Source organism: Triturus cristatus, chromosome 6 (assembly GCF_964204655.1).
Source record: "Triturus cristatus chromosome 6, aTriCri1.1, whole genome shotgun sequence".
Lineage (NCBI taxonomy): Eukaryota > Metazoa > Chordata > Amphibia > Caudata > Salamandridae > Triturus > Triturus cristatus.
In genome coordinates, this window is record NC_140589.1 from 1,722,931,297 (window position 1) to 1,722,946,123 (window position 14,827).

The window sequence follows — 14,827 nt, forward strand, 5'->3', positions numbered from 1 at the left end:
TCCCTGGGTTCCGCAAGAACCCATGGAGGGCAAGAATAGGTGGCTGTTATCTTGGCCATCCTAGCTCGCCCAAGATGATGCAATTGGTATGCCGATTAGTTTGTAGAATGAAACCTCCAGCAACACTTTGGTTTTCCCAGAATGGAGTTTGAGTCAGCATTGCATATACACTCTAAAGCATTAGATGCCTAGTATCTGGACTGGTGAGATCTTTGGATGTATTTGCCTTTTTTTGGCATAATGCGGTAAAACACAGAAACATCCTAGTAAGTGTTACTCATTAGGAATGATGATGAAAATTAAGATTGAACTTCGACTAATCTGTGGCCAAGATCAAGTCATGCTTGCTAGTGTTCGACTTGAGGCCTCGGCCACTCTTTGTTTGATGCATCCATGTTTACACCTGAAACTCTAGACATTTTAAACATCCAATTAGATGATAACCAAGGAGGGAAACTTATATTTAGAGAGGGTTTTATAAGGTCTCAAATATTTGGTAATTGTTCCTCGTTATAAAGAGTCTTGATAGGATAGTTGTATAGCTCACATACATTTTGCTGGCAGGCAAGGCCTTCCAGACTCATTTGGTACCCCCCGTCTCCTGCCTTCTGCAAAACCATAGACGACGACTTCTAGCCACATTACTATATGACTCCTTTAGTAAAAAATGATAGTCTTTAGAATAAAGTTTAAGTTGTCCAATGAAGGAGACAATTAGGGTTTTTATTCATAGCATATTGTGCTTGGAGCTATTGGTTCATTAATGTAGAAGGCCTTCGGGATCAGCTTGAGTTTCTTGAGAAAAGGATACCATGATTCAGGTTGTTTCCTGTGAGAGTACTTTTTTGTAGTGCCAATACAACAATAGTGCTACCGTTGCCCTTAGTGAGCTCTTTGTGTAAGCCTGTTTCTTGCAGGTCTTGCAACTTGGCTTCATAGTGATGGGTGGTGTCACTTGGAGCATGAACCAGTGCCCGGGGTATTAGACCTCTGGTTGGGTTTACATAGTTAGAACTTAAAAATCTATTTAAAAACAAGGCTGAAGAGATGCTGATAAACTGAAAAAAGCTGCAGAATATAAAAAGCAATTGAAATATGATTATTGTTAAGGAAGGGGTTAAGGTTAACTTCAGGGGGTGTGCCTTAGGCTAGGGTACGGGCTAGGTTTACAGTTGACCATAGGGTTGTTGTTAGGGTTATCAATGGTGTTAGGGATCTGCTTAGGCTAATGCTCATGAAGTGAGTTGGGTTTAGGGATAAGAATGGGGGTACATTTAAGGGTGGTCAGTATATTTAATTGTACAGAAGTATGGGGCAATTGATGGTGTTAACATTAGGGTAAGGGTACCTTACTGCATGAGCGAGTACCTGCAAAACTAAATGTATTACTAGAGAAATTGAAAAACTTTCAAACCTTTTGCTCGTGAACGACTTGGTACTTAAATAGATGGCATAACTTTCAAACTTTTATTTCTTACTTTTTTTATTTATACTTTTACATTGTTTTACTTTAAATTTTGAACATAGATTTAGTAGCCAAATTTCCAACTTCTTGATTCTGCTGGGACGGAAACAAGATTCGTGCCATTTACTCCCACTCCTTATCCCCCCCCCCCCCCTTCTGTCAGTACCTGTTTGGTGTGGCATGGTACAAGCAGATGGTACTGTACCTCAACTGTGGAGGTTGAGGTTGTTTGTCTCTGATGTCACAGGGTTCATCTCTACTGTGGCTGTGTAAACAGTGCCAAGTGTAACTCCTTCAGCCATTGTCTCTCAGTGATAGGGATGGCAAGCAGACACATGGAGGTAGAGTGGGTGTGCTCAAGCTCAGAACTCAACAGTCACACAGCAGCATAGCGACTGATTGCCAAAACCAGTGCTGTCCTTTTGAAAAGAAAAGTGCTTCATTATATAGCACTGGTAAATACTATAGAAGTAATAATGAGCATTGACAATTTAGTGAACTGGGTGCTGGACAAATTGCACTTCGATCTACTTATCCCCCCTCCTTCCCTCCCCCCAGGTTTTCTCCCCTTCCTCAGGTCTTGGTGGTACTCCCCTTGTGGGAGGAATTTATATCATACCATGAGTACAGGCTCAGATGCAGAATAACCCTCACTAGTCTGCTCAGTGCGTTCAGTTTACCAGAGTTCTGAAGTCTCTGGATTCTCACAACGGTGCATATCCAGGAAGCAGTTGCCCTAGTCAGAAACCATCTTCTCTCTCACTTCTGCTAGGGAGTGCATGCTTCGGTTCAGACCCTGTCCCCTTTTCCTGCAACAAACTTGCACCCCTGGGTGGCCACAGGAGCCGACATTGAATCCCCTCTGAGTTGCAGATCAGTTAACTTTGAGTCGTAGTGGCCGCATCTCGTCACAGCCACAGTCCTAGTCTTTCAAATTAGCTCTGCTTAAGGGCATTGTTATGATGTAACACTGCCAAATACCTATGCCGGTCTTTAGGTCAGAGCAGTACTGGATAACCCGCAGTCGCATTTCTCTGGGTCACAGCAGCACAGGTTCAGACACTATCGCAGTTCTTGGCATGGCTACACTGAGCAGCTGCAGATCTGTGGTTTCCCTAGAGCTATAACTAAGGAGAGTCAAATGCCCAGCAACATCAGGAGCCCACTGTGCTCTCCTCCTTCCACTGGCAGATCCACACCCCAGCAAAGGGTCTACCTGTTTCTGGCTCGGTCTAAACGTCAAACATTCTGCAGGATTGGTAGCCTCTGTCCCTCTCTCAGCAGGCAGGTTGGCTTCTAGTCACCTTGGGTAAAATGAACTGCTTCTTCCAGCAGGGAAGGCCCAAGGAGATGTCCCCATCACCTGTGAGAATTGACTATCTGCAATCCTTTTTGAATCACTCTGCCTCCTAGGTCTTGGAGGACTTTGGGAAAAAAATAACAAGTGGGTTCCTCTTTCATTCGTTCAAAACCGACCGGAAATTTAGATCCATCGCCTGCACTTTCAGAACTGTTTTAGGGTGGGTCTCCTTTAAAGTGTCATCTCCAGGCTTCTCCCGTGTAGAGTTTTGCTTCTCACATCAAGGTAGTGTCCAGCCTGGAGCATCTACAATGGAGGCATAAAGAAGTATGAGTATTCTGTAATTGTCTATCTGAAAAGGAATCAAGTGAAAGACAAGTGGCTGGCCTCACCAAAGGGATTCCTTTTTACCTTGAACATCAGAGATTGCAGTCCTAGCATTCATTCCCACATCTACCAGATGGTGCTGCTGCAGAAAGACAAACAAACAACTCCTTATGACAAAAGGCCTAATTAAATTTCTATAGGAGCTTTGTCTTCTTTCTCCCCACTTCGGTGTCTAGGAACCTTCCTTCCAACTTCAGGCATGCCAGCAAGACCATTCCAAATTCTAGCAAAACAACTCAACCTCTATTGTATGCACAAGACAAGGCCAGGGACATCCGAATTGGACCCCACAGGCCACCATGACTCTGGTTCAATCATACAAATAATGTAAGTAACATGTTGGCTAATGTAGGCTACAAAAACAATCATGCACAACATACACTTGGGATGTTAACACTAGTACGTGCGTTATCACATAGAAGCAGAACTTTACGTGATTGATGCAGTAGGCCTCCACTCCAGTAACAGATGAAAAGGTGAAAACTATGGATTTACAAAACCTGGTATGCTGCCACCATCATTGTGCGTGCTAAACCAATGACAAGGACGAGAGCCAACTGTCAGTAAAAAGAGGTACCCTTGCCGTGCACATCCTAGTGCAGGCCCTCACTTATGTCAAGGGACAGGCCTAGGTTTCTGTGTATATACTAGATAAGTGTGAGGCAAGGGCCAAAATGTAAAACTAGGATATCAGATACACACAGTCGGGCACTAAGAAACAGGGAACAAAACTGTACACCATGCAAGATATTCTTGTGCCAACATCTTTCTATTTTTCCTTTTCTGCCCCAGGACACCCTCAATCCCAGTCCCTCCACTTGTAGTTTTATTACTTTTGTTCTGACACCTTTTGCTGTCTGCCAGGCTCTTGTAATAAAAAATAATCATACATACAAATGCTTACTTGGAGTTTGCTATCTTCCTCCATTGGTTTGTTCGAGTGTCATTCACTTCCCACCCACTGGACAGCATACAATATGGGGAAATGGGTCAGCTCATTTCAGCCATTTGCTCTCAGGAAATATTTGACCATTGGAATGGACAGGGATTGGATATTTGAGTCTGAGGCCCTGTGAGTGACTCCAGTTTGTCCATGTGCTTCTACATGAAAATGAATGCCCTCCGTTTCACTTCACCACTCCTTCAGTTCACTTAGTTGGCAGATACTTCCCTGGAACACAAAGATAATCGGTGTACAATCTTTTGAGCTCATTCAAGTGTTATACTAACATTTTAATCTTTTCATCGTGATTGGAATCTATGCTCTTTTTGGATGTATTTGTAAGGGGTGTTGTGCTTGTTTAACGTTTCTAGACTGATAATGTACATCATGCCTTCCGCCACGTGACTGCCTCTTATGAATGATTTCTTATGAAACAGCAGCTCCTAATAATCACACTAGCCCTGTTCAGAATCTCGATCACTGTTTCACACTTGACTTTTCAGTCATGCTCCCCCTCCTAACCCTGTCACTGACACCAATTGCACCCTTCCAGTGGAGGCATAGTTCCTTTCTCATGACTATAGATGGATAACGTGGCTATGGCTTGTTCTGGACTTAATTTGAAGGAGATGTGTGGCTGTTTATCTTTTATGACTTAAATAATGTATATCTCATCTTCAATGAGCGGTCTCTAGTGAAGAAGCTTCTCTGGAACAGCAGAGCTTGTTATCCCACACAGAGCTCAGTCACTGTCTCCTCATGCAATTTTAGTTATGCTTTGACAATTAACATCCACTAGTAATGAATTCAGAAGAGACCCAGCTCACTTCTCTTGGTTCTGGATAGATCTATAGCCAGTGTATCTAGGTTCAGGAACACTAAAACCCACATGTATAGCATGCACAGGATTTGATTGATCATTGAATATGGCAGAGGCTATGTTTGACATATAGAGCATGATCTTCGAACTTGTCATATGCAAAAGGTAGTCACAAATTGAGCACTGACCTTTTTGCGAATGGGATAGTGTTTTGTGAACCGACACGTTTAAATAGGTCTGTTCACAAAATAATACATAGTAGTGGCTTGCAATCCTGCCTATCTCATCAGTATTCATGAGGGAGGTAGTGAAATGCGACTCCCTAAGGTTGGATGCAATCATAGGGATGGTGGTCTGTTTTGGTCAGCAGCAGGCAAGGCCACCATGCCTCTCATCACATTTTAATAAAGAAAACCTTTTGAGATGAAACGGGACTGCACTTACAAAGAAAGGTTTATTATTTATTTTTTTATGTTTATTTGAGAATTGGCAGTGGTTCCTTGGACCACTGTCTACTCCTCAACAAATCTTTTTTCTATTTTGTTTTTGCGTTCAGAAAGGGGAAGGGGTTGCTTTGCTAATGTGTTACCACCCCAACTCGGGAATTGGTAACTTTTCAGTGTTACAGTTGCAACACAGTGATATATCCCTTAAAGAATCGCTACTTGGAAGGGACGCCTTAAACACAGCACTTCCAAATATCAATGGGTTTTATCTTTTGGAGCAGTGAAGCAGAGGAAATAACCTTTACCATTAAGCCAAACCACACTCTGCATTTTCAACGAGGCCATTACAACGGATGCATCTTTACCACGCATTCCTTTACCACTCATGTTGTTACAAAATGACATGCCTTAGGGAAAGCAGCGTTGGACTTTAAAATCCAACGTTTTCCCTACCGTTGCGTAGACTGGAGTTTGAATAGTAAATTATACCGCTCCAAAGTCCAGCGCTTTCCCCAAGGCATGTCATTGTAACCGTATGTGTGGTAAAGGAATGCTTGGTAAAGACGCATTTTTATTGCAAAAACTGTAGAGTAACAGCATGCGTGGTGAAGGCATGCGTTGTTCTGACATACAACTGTGAAGCAGAGATAGCACCAACAGATTTATGTACAGCATCCCTCTTTTGGAAGAAAGGCCCGTCGATCTGTAGCCACAGTTATTTGCATTCTTGTTTCCAAAACCTAAATGCTGCATTACTGTCCCGAGGCAGGGAGAGTTGAACAATGTCTAAAAGACATTTCTGCTCGGGTCGGAAATTAAGTCCCTTCTCCTACAGGGATGCCATGGTCAAGGCTATATTTCTAAGGAGGTTTCATAGAACAATGGTATCCTACTGCTTAAACTGTACTTTAAAGTTTTAATTACCACATTGATGTGTTCTTGTGACTAGTGCTTGAAATCCAGTCTCCATTTGAGTGCCTCTGTGGAGCAGAAAAATGACTGTATCTTTGCGTTGGCTTGCGGGTATCAAGCAAATGGAAGACTCTAATGCCCGGAAGCATTGCAGATGATTCCTCCAACTTGGGAAGAACACATCCTCTCTCAACTGACTCGCACACACCCATATCCATTTCCAGCACCACCTGTACCAACACAATCCTTACCACAAGCAAAACGATAACTAAGATCACCATCAGAACTAAAACAGTAATAAGGGTAAAGAAAAGGGCTAGTCCTGTCCAGAGCTAACAGTGCAAACCAAAGTGGTAGTTGTTCACTGCCATTAAGTATCAAAATGACAATAGAAGGAGGTACCCTTAAAATGCATCAAAATACAATTACTTTTGAGTTTAATCACAAAATATTTATTGGTGGATCATTCCATCACCATTTTCCCATAATCATCTTTAAACTATTGAAGTCTACTATAATAGATTATATAGAAGTAAAACGAAAATATTTTTGAATAATAAAAATTTCAAATATTCATGAACCAATTCAGGCATTCCAATTCAGATTAAACAATTACTTGTGGCGGTACAGCCAACACGCGCTTGACGACAGCTTTTTCAAGGCTTCAATGAAATAAAGCAAAAAGACAAATTTGTAATCCAATACAAAATAATAAATAGCAAATATAATCATCGTAAAAATCCAACCGACATTAGTTATTCTCTGTACAGTAGTACAAAGGAAGCTAACAATATCATAAAAGTTTCATTTTCCCCACCCGCTAATTTTGAATCAAAATTTCACCTTAATTAAGTTAAAAATGCCAGAGATGGGTCTAACCACCCGCGCACATTATAACTGTAGTGCAGCAAGTTTCACAATGAGTAAGAGACACCTAAATTTATACTAACCCTAGACATTTTTATCAGCACCAAATTTATAAGGTTTTCCTATTTCATTCAACAGCATTGATTTAAATATACTTGACCCACTCATTTTAAATCTAAGTTGCAGTTATAGAGTCATCACTTCGTAATTAAGTCTAACTGTCTGTGCGAACATAGATATAATACACCAATCCACACACCTAAGCAGAGACCCAAACCTAGTTAAACCACCCAAAAATGTAATCTATACCACAATTATAAAGTTTACCTAATTTATAAATCGATAAATCAAAGCCCTTTCTTCTATTCAGTGTGATTAGTCATTCCGTTCCAATATCTGACAGAAAATACACCCAGGGAGTGCCCTTCCTTAGATTTTATATCTCAACCAGGAGTGCACTAATGCAAAATGAAAGAAAAACTGTCCCAATTGTGTTAATATCTGAAAGGAACAAATTCCACGGTGAATATTGAAAAACAAAGAGAAATCGAATAAAACAACCAGAAGGCACTCTATGTAAATAGATTTTCTATATTGTACCTCTTTGATCATCAAACACATTGCCTTCAATCCTTTGGTCTGACCTAAGAGGTGATGTGAAGACTAGCCTCCTTTCAATGCTCTACCAATGTAGTTCATGTTCCTCCTCAGATCCATTATCAGCTAGATTATTACCTATGTTTAAAGAATATTTTGCCCCTTCTGTTCCGGAAATCATAAAGTAATCCTTGAACAAGATTGTCCAAGATCTACATAAAGCAGGAATGTCAATCCCTTTGCTTTAAAAACATGAATCTGAAACACCTAACTAATCGCTATGCATCCAGCAGTTGCTAAATTCCTTGTGTCATGCACTCTCTAACAACCTTGCACATTTCTGAAATTAATAACATTTTGAGTGATGCTTATTGGCTCAAACTCAGTGTTGACAAGAAAGTAACTATTTTCCCCTCAGTCTCTTTTACAGCAAGCTGTATGGCCGCAATAGTTTTGCTCCTATCCTCTTCCTACTATGAGTTTTTCCCATAATGCCAGATGACTGCAGCAGCATCTTGTAGTATATTCCACATGAGAACACTTTGCTCAATACTACAGTTTCTCACCATAGAAGATAGGTTCTTGACCACTCTGATTGGTTCCTGATTGGACTACTGCAACAGTATCTCTTTCAGCATTCCTCAGTCGAATGCAGTTAGTCCAAAACCAAGCAACTTGTATGCTCACAAAAGGATCTAGGCCCAGACCACCTTCTCCCTTATGAAAAGACTTGCTGCTGCTCCCATTTATGGGCAGTATTTCTTTTAAGATCCTTTTCATTGTTCACAGGTTTTTTTTTATGGCAAGTTCTCTTGCTTGTTCGGTAAAACCTTTCAACAAATATTGTGTGGCTAGATTCCTTCACTTACGTGAGCTGCGATTTTTATTTCACTCTCTGATTAATCCATCCCACTGAGGGAGCCCTCTACACTATTTTACAATACATTACAAATTTCTTTTTTGAATTTTTATTTCCATGTCTCATGTTTTGAGGGTCATGTTATGGTATACATGTTCTACTGTAGTACTGTTTCTGAATTGCAGTGCATCGATTTCTATATATGCGTACTGCATGTAACTCCCTCCCCTACCCTGAGATTCCATTGTTTTTCTTGCATATCACCCTTGTAGTTTGCAGGTGATTTAGAATTCAATGAAGAAATGTTCTGAACGAAACAAAAAAGAAGAATGATGCAGTTCACTTAGAATGTGTTGATAGGGCCAGGCATCACACTACTGCAATAACCAACTTAAGTGGTGATGGAAATGAAGTCAAAGGGCCCATGGTCCATCACCCCAAACTAAGTAGCCATAGATCAATGTGTACTTTGGTGTTAATTTCAGAATTAGGATTACTGCCTTGCCTGCTGCACAATTAGGGCACTTGCTTGAATATCCTACCAGAGTTTTGGAGGGGTTCAGATTCCTAAAAGGGATGCTTGGCTGTCATCCACACATAACTTAATTGAAACATCTACCCAGGAGAAATGTCGGCAGTGCGCTCACCTTAACCTCTTTACCCTCTTTTATTGTTTTACACGGTGTAAGCTTCCTAGCCTATGAAGTTGTCAAATATATCCGCCACGTCTTACAGGGTTGTCTCTTTGAAATTGTAGCCCTCATTGTGGGCAGAGACCAAGTGAAATGTGCACTACTTGAAGTATGATCACAAGTGCAAGCGTTTGTTCTTGGGTGCATGTAGTCCGTCTGATTGCTGCATCTGAAAATCATGTCGGTCCCCTAGAGTTACCCTCCTTTATTACTCACAACACACACTACTTAAAATATGTCTGGGCTCAAGATTTGAGGAATGCCCCAGACCTCATCACTCATTAAAATAGTTAAGAAAAATATTGATGCTACTTATAAGACATGAAAGTCCTAATAGATACCTATTTTTTTCAAATCTTGTGCTAAGCAGGGTGAATAAAGAAACTGTTTTAGTTTGACCCATTGTTTGGTGACTAATTGCACTATAAGGGAAGTTTTCTGGTACCCGTTGTGTTTGTTTGACATCTTGTTAGGTTAAGAAGGTTGCACTCTGGATAAACCTAAGAGGATCTCATTATGAAGCATGCCACATTTTTTGGATTAGAGTCCCAATCCTTTATAGAAATCCTAACCCCTTATAAATTTATGCATATTAATTCAGACAAGTAGCATAATCATGCAAGTGATTAGGACATATTTAATTGGCTGGTATACCTGGCTCATACCTTAACACTGTTGCTCTTGTTAACGCCCATTAATCACTGATAGCTTTTGACTTGGTCTCCTGTTTGAAAGCTGGGAGCAAGCTTGTCATTAAACCAGTATCTTTTTCTTCTCCTTTTCGTTTTGAGTGTCACCTTAAGGAAATGCCATTTCCAGAGACCTCAGAACTTGGTTGGCAACCAGCAGTTATCGGCAAGCTTTTTGTTGTGCTCTTAATTCAAGTTGTTTGCTACAATTATAAAGTGATATCTATAAATGTGCAACAGTGAAGTGTTTAAATAATAATATGTATATGTCGGAGTGAATAATCCTTGTCTTAAAATAAAATTGCGTTTTAGGTACTCCATCGTAAAATGTTTGAACACAGGTGAACGCTACATTCTGGCTGCCGATCGAGTGGAACTCACCGCAATTACCCTGGGAACACAGTTTGAAGTTATCGCAACATTTAAAGGTTAGATTTACAAATTATTTTATGTTTAACTAATTATTAATCAGCAGCAAAGAATATAGCTGTACAAATAAACAAAAACTATCACACATCAAAAAAGCATAAAATCCAAAGTAGCTCAAGCTCTGGCTCAGCCCTGTTTTCGAGGGTCCTGTTTGTCTGTTATAGGGCCATAGTATAGTCTGTGTGGCAAGCTTGAGTGGTATGGCCTCCTCTGCTGATTCGAGGAGTCTCTGGAGTGTGCGTGGCACAATAGCAGCTGCATGGCGGTAAAGTGATGTGGTACCCATGTGGATGGAACAATCAAGTACGTTATGGCCCAAGCTGCGGTCTACTGATCGGAGGGTCCCAACTGTGGGCCAGTTGGAAGTTCAATTCCTGGAGTGGGAGGTGTCAAAGGAAGGCACACGTGCTGGACCAGAGTCTGAAACTGCTAGTCAGAGCTGTTTGTGGCTTTGGCACTAAGCAGGTGGGCAGTTCAGGACGATTATTGATGCACTAGGATGTGTAAAACCGAAGGTTCCCTGGAAAGATTGCCTGAATTCTACATCTTCCCCTTCATAGACAATATCTACAGCCTTTTGACCCTGTACCCAAATTGCCCCGGATGGAGCAAAAAGGAAAACTGAAAAAGGAGAAGGGCACGAAGAGGGACTTTCTTTACTTGGCCGGGTTCGGAGTTCTTGGCTGGAGGTGTAAGATGATGTTGAATGGGCGCCTAAAGGTGGCAGTGGTCATACTCCAAGAATGAGGAATAAAGGTCTTTTGATTGATTGATTGAATGAGGAGTCACTTATATGAGCTGCCATGTGAGAACTCCAAATTACGATTGCAGTGTTGAAATGAAGGTGACTTTTGTTGACCGCATTTTAGACTCCATGGATAACTGGCTGACAAAACTGAGTAACTGTTGCTGGGATTGATGACAAGATTTATACAAGTGGAATCTGCTAGTTAGAAACTAAAAGAGTTGTGCAAGTGAGTATAAAAACCGTAATTTATAGAGGATATGTAGAAAGCTTCTAACATTTGTCTGTTAGATGTTCACTGCAGTTTTGAAGTGGAGGGCCCCTCCCTGACCATTTCGGTGCAGTGTTTCATTGGCAGTGAGATTTTGCTGGGTAGTTGCCCTCTGGACTTGATAATTCCTAAAGCCCACAGACTTCCAACCAGAGAATCAAATGGATCATTAATCGCCAGAGGATCTTTTGGTGCAGACTTTGGCAGCCTGATTGAGCACATAGTACTACTATAACCAGCGAAGAAATGCAACTCTGTACCAGGAAAAGATTCATGTTTTTCCGGCCTATAGTCATGATGCACAATATAGATGAGCACAATCCTGCTGATCCTGCTACAGATTGACGCTTCCTTTGTCATCTGGTGAAACTGAAAGTCTCCTTGATGGGCAGTCAACACTTCTTTACACAAGTGGGATCTGCTCAGAATTCCTTGGTGCAACGCTGTTATGAGACTGCTAGAATGTAGTTCCATCTGATTTTGCCATTAGATAATGCACTTAGTTTTTTCAGTTTGTTGGTTGTTCATGATGGATGTTCACTGCTCAGGGGTTACAACTGCCCATATCGTTGGTGATGCTGAGTTAGCAAATTCCCTTTATCTGACTTTGGTGTGTTAACTTGGGGTTATGAGACTTCCAGACTGTGCCACGTTTGCCCATCTGTGCCCACTTAGTTGTCATAAAGCACTCTTTCCACCACTAGAACATACCAGGGTTGAAGAGTATTGGGGCTAGGGCTGGGGGTACAAAAATAGAACTATCTCTTTCAGGACAAGAATTTGTTATATGTGAGCAAGGGCACCCTGGTTTATCCATTAGGACCAGAGTTTTCTCAATATATGGCAACAAATATCCCATGGGGCTCATTTATCATTTGTACCATTTGAGCGATCCCTGGTGCTATGATCAGTCTACTTTAGTTTGCATCGTAAATGTGACAATCATTTGTTAAAAGCACATAGAGTTGTCTTGGCGAATATATTTGGCTCAATGAAAACAACACTGCTATACAGTAAGTGAAATAGAGTTGACAGCTCAGTTATCAGAAGAGTATGATGTTGTATACTAAAAGCATAAAAACACAGTTGGCACCTATGGTTGTTATACGCACTCTAAACAACAGGAATGCTTCCAGAAAAAGTAATTGCGGTTGTGTTGCCTTTATTTCAACCCAGTCACAAATTGGTGGGTCTCATCAAGACTAAGGCCGTCTGTCTATACATCTAGGAGAATAAAAGAGAGCCCTTACTCTATTGTGCATTTAAAGCAGCTGATCAGTCATATAGTGTAAACGTAAACAATTCCATGTACCTCTGTGTAAATTCTAACAGCATGCCAAGGTACATGAATACAACTTCTCCAAATCTGCATAATGCGCACGTAGCTGCAATAAATAATCATAAACATCTTGTGAATATCCTAAAAAAATACTCACTTAGGTACTCGTTGTGCAATATCACCACGATTCCGATTCCCTATCGCATATTAGACTGTAACCGTCTATATACTATTCTATACTATATGTCACTTAACTGCTTAGTTGTAAGACATACTCCTTACTACTTTACTGGGTACAAGTGCAACACACTGTGAATGGCATCTAATTGTCAGCTAAACTGTAGATATCGAATTGTGAAAGGTTATGGTAAGGACTCGCCTGATGGCATTTGGATAATTGAGCATCCTTTCATAACTCTTTACGGTCGTCACAACTGGGTGTCCTCATCACAGGCTTAAGTTGATCAGCCAAAACTGTTATCCAACACAGACTGTTTTAACTTTGTATCCTCATCCCTGCTCCAGTGAATCAGCTTAAACAATTGTTGCCACGCATCTGCTTAAACGGCAGAGAAACTATGCAAGTTTGTGGACCGACTCCCAGAGTAAACGCTCAATCAATCAATCAATCACATGTTTGTTAAGCGCTACTACTCACCAATAAAAGTCTCAAGGCACTAGAGTTAACTTATGTCTGCAGAAGCAATCTCCGACAGACAGTGCAAATGTAGCACAACTTTGCCAGGGTCTCGCTGTGAAACCAGTGAAGCATGGGAAGAAGATCTCACTTGGAAAAAGTCGATGCTCACCCAGCACGACAGACACTAGAGTGCATCCTCTATAATGGAGCAGTCATGTTCGGTTAATGGTCTATGTACGCTACTGCCAGTGGTGCTGGAACAATTTTGAGAGTAGAGGTGCTGCCATCAATGGTACATCACCCAAAGTCACTTAAGCAGGAAAATGGTAAAGGTGCTGTATGTAGCCAGGTGTGAATTTTGGAGCACACTGTCACTAATATATTACTAAAGCATGGTGTGGTAGTGCACTGTAATTTATAGACAGCACATTTTTCATTGAAATGTCCACTCAATTTGTTAGTAAAACTATATAGCACAAAGACAACAATGTGTCGAAATCGGGGTTCAGCGAATAATTAGCATTTCCTTATCACTAAGTAAAGGGTCTTGATTTGATCCTATTAAAATATTTGCACCTAGCACACTTTAGAACTGGAAAAAATGCTTACTTTGTGCTTTCTTAACTGCTAAGGGCTGCAGCACCCTCAGCACCTCTTCTTCCAGCAACAATGGCTACTGCTAGGATTTAAAGCAATGCTGATCCTCAATTTGAAACCGAAACACACTGAAGAAAAATCCCAGCAATTCTCAACAAGCCTAGTTGGGCATGCTATTTTGAGAGGCAGTTCTAAAATGTGCATCTAAAGTCGCTAATTGGTCATTTGATGCAAAAATAAATTATTCCACATACATCTTTGTAAATTCTGACTACAAGTGTGAGAGCTTCTAAGGTACATAATTGCCACTTCTCCCGGTCCACTTGTACTCAAAGAGTGATACAATATCAACAAATGCATCTAATGCACCTACATTGCGGAGACAACTCTCTGGTCTAATTGTAGGAGTCACATCGTGGTATGCTTCTCGCAACTTCAGTCGATCAGTTAAAATAATCAATCACCCACCACAAACTTAATCTCAACTCGACATCCTTAATGTGGCTCCAATTTGATCCGCCTAACCTGTTCATGCCGAGAATCCACTTTAAATGAAAAGATAACTGAATAACTGTATGCCGACTCCCAAAATAAGCATGTGCCTAACAAAACTGCCACACACCGTAGAAGTGCGGCTCAATGTTGCCAGTTTCTTGTCATTAGAAATAGTGAATCGCTGGAAGAAGATTCCGCTTAGATAAGGCTGGTCTTTACTGAGCACAACAGACACTAGAGTGCGTCCTCTGTGACTGAGCAGCCATGTTGAGTATCTGTGAGTGCCGCTACTGGGGATTCGTGCAGTCCTGGTCAACACACAGTGGAGAAACTTACAACGCCTCTTTTGACTAAAGTGACAAAACAGACGAAGGAAGGTATGCTCATCTAAATA

General features: G+C 41.0%; 1 protein-coding gene across 1 annotated transcript in view; it reads left to right on the top strand.

Moving 5' to 3' along the window:
* The window catches only part of IARS2 (isoleucyl-tRNA synthetase 2, mitochondrial), a 551,921-nt gene that overhangs the window by 131,599 nt on the left and 405,495 nt on the right, over positions 1-14,827 (top strand). Inside the window, exon 8 of the mRNA XM_085612944.1 lies at positions 10,290-10,405. Within this exon, the coding sequence (XP_085469070.1) occupies positions 10,290-10,405 (116 nt within the window). The remainder of the gene's footprint in view (positions 1-10,289; positions 10,406-14,827) is intronic.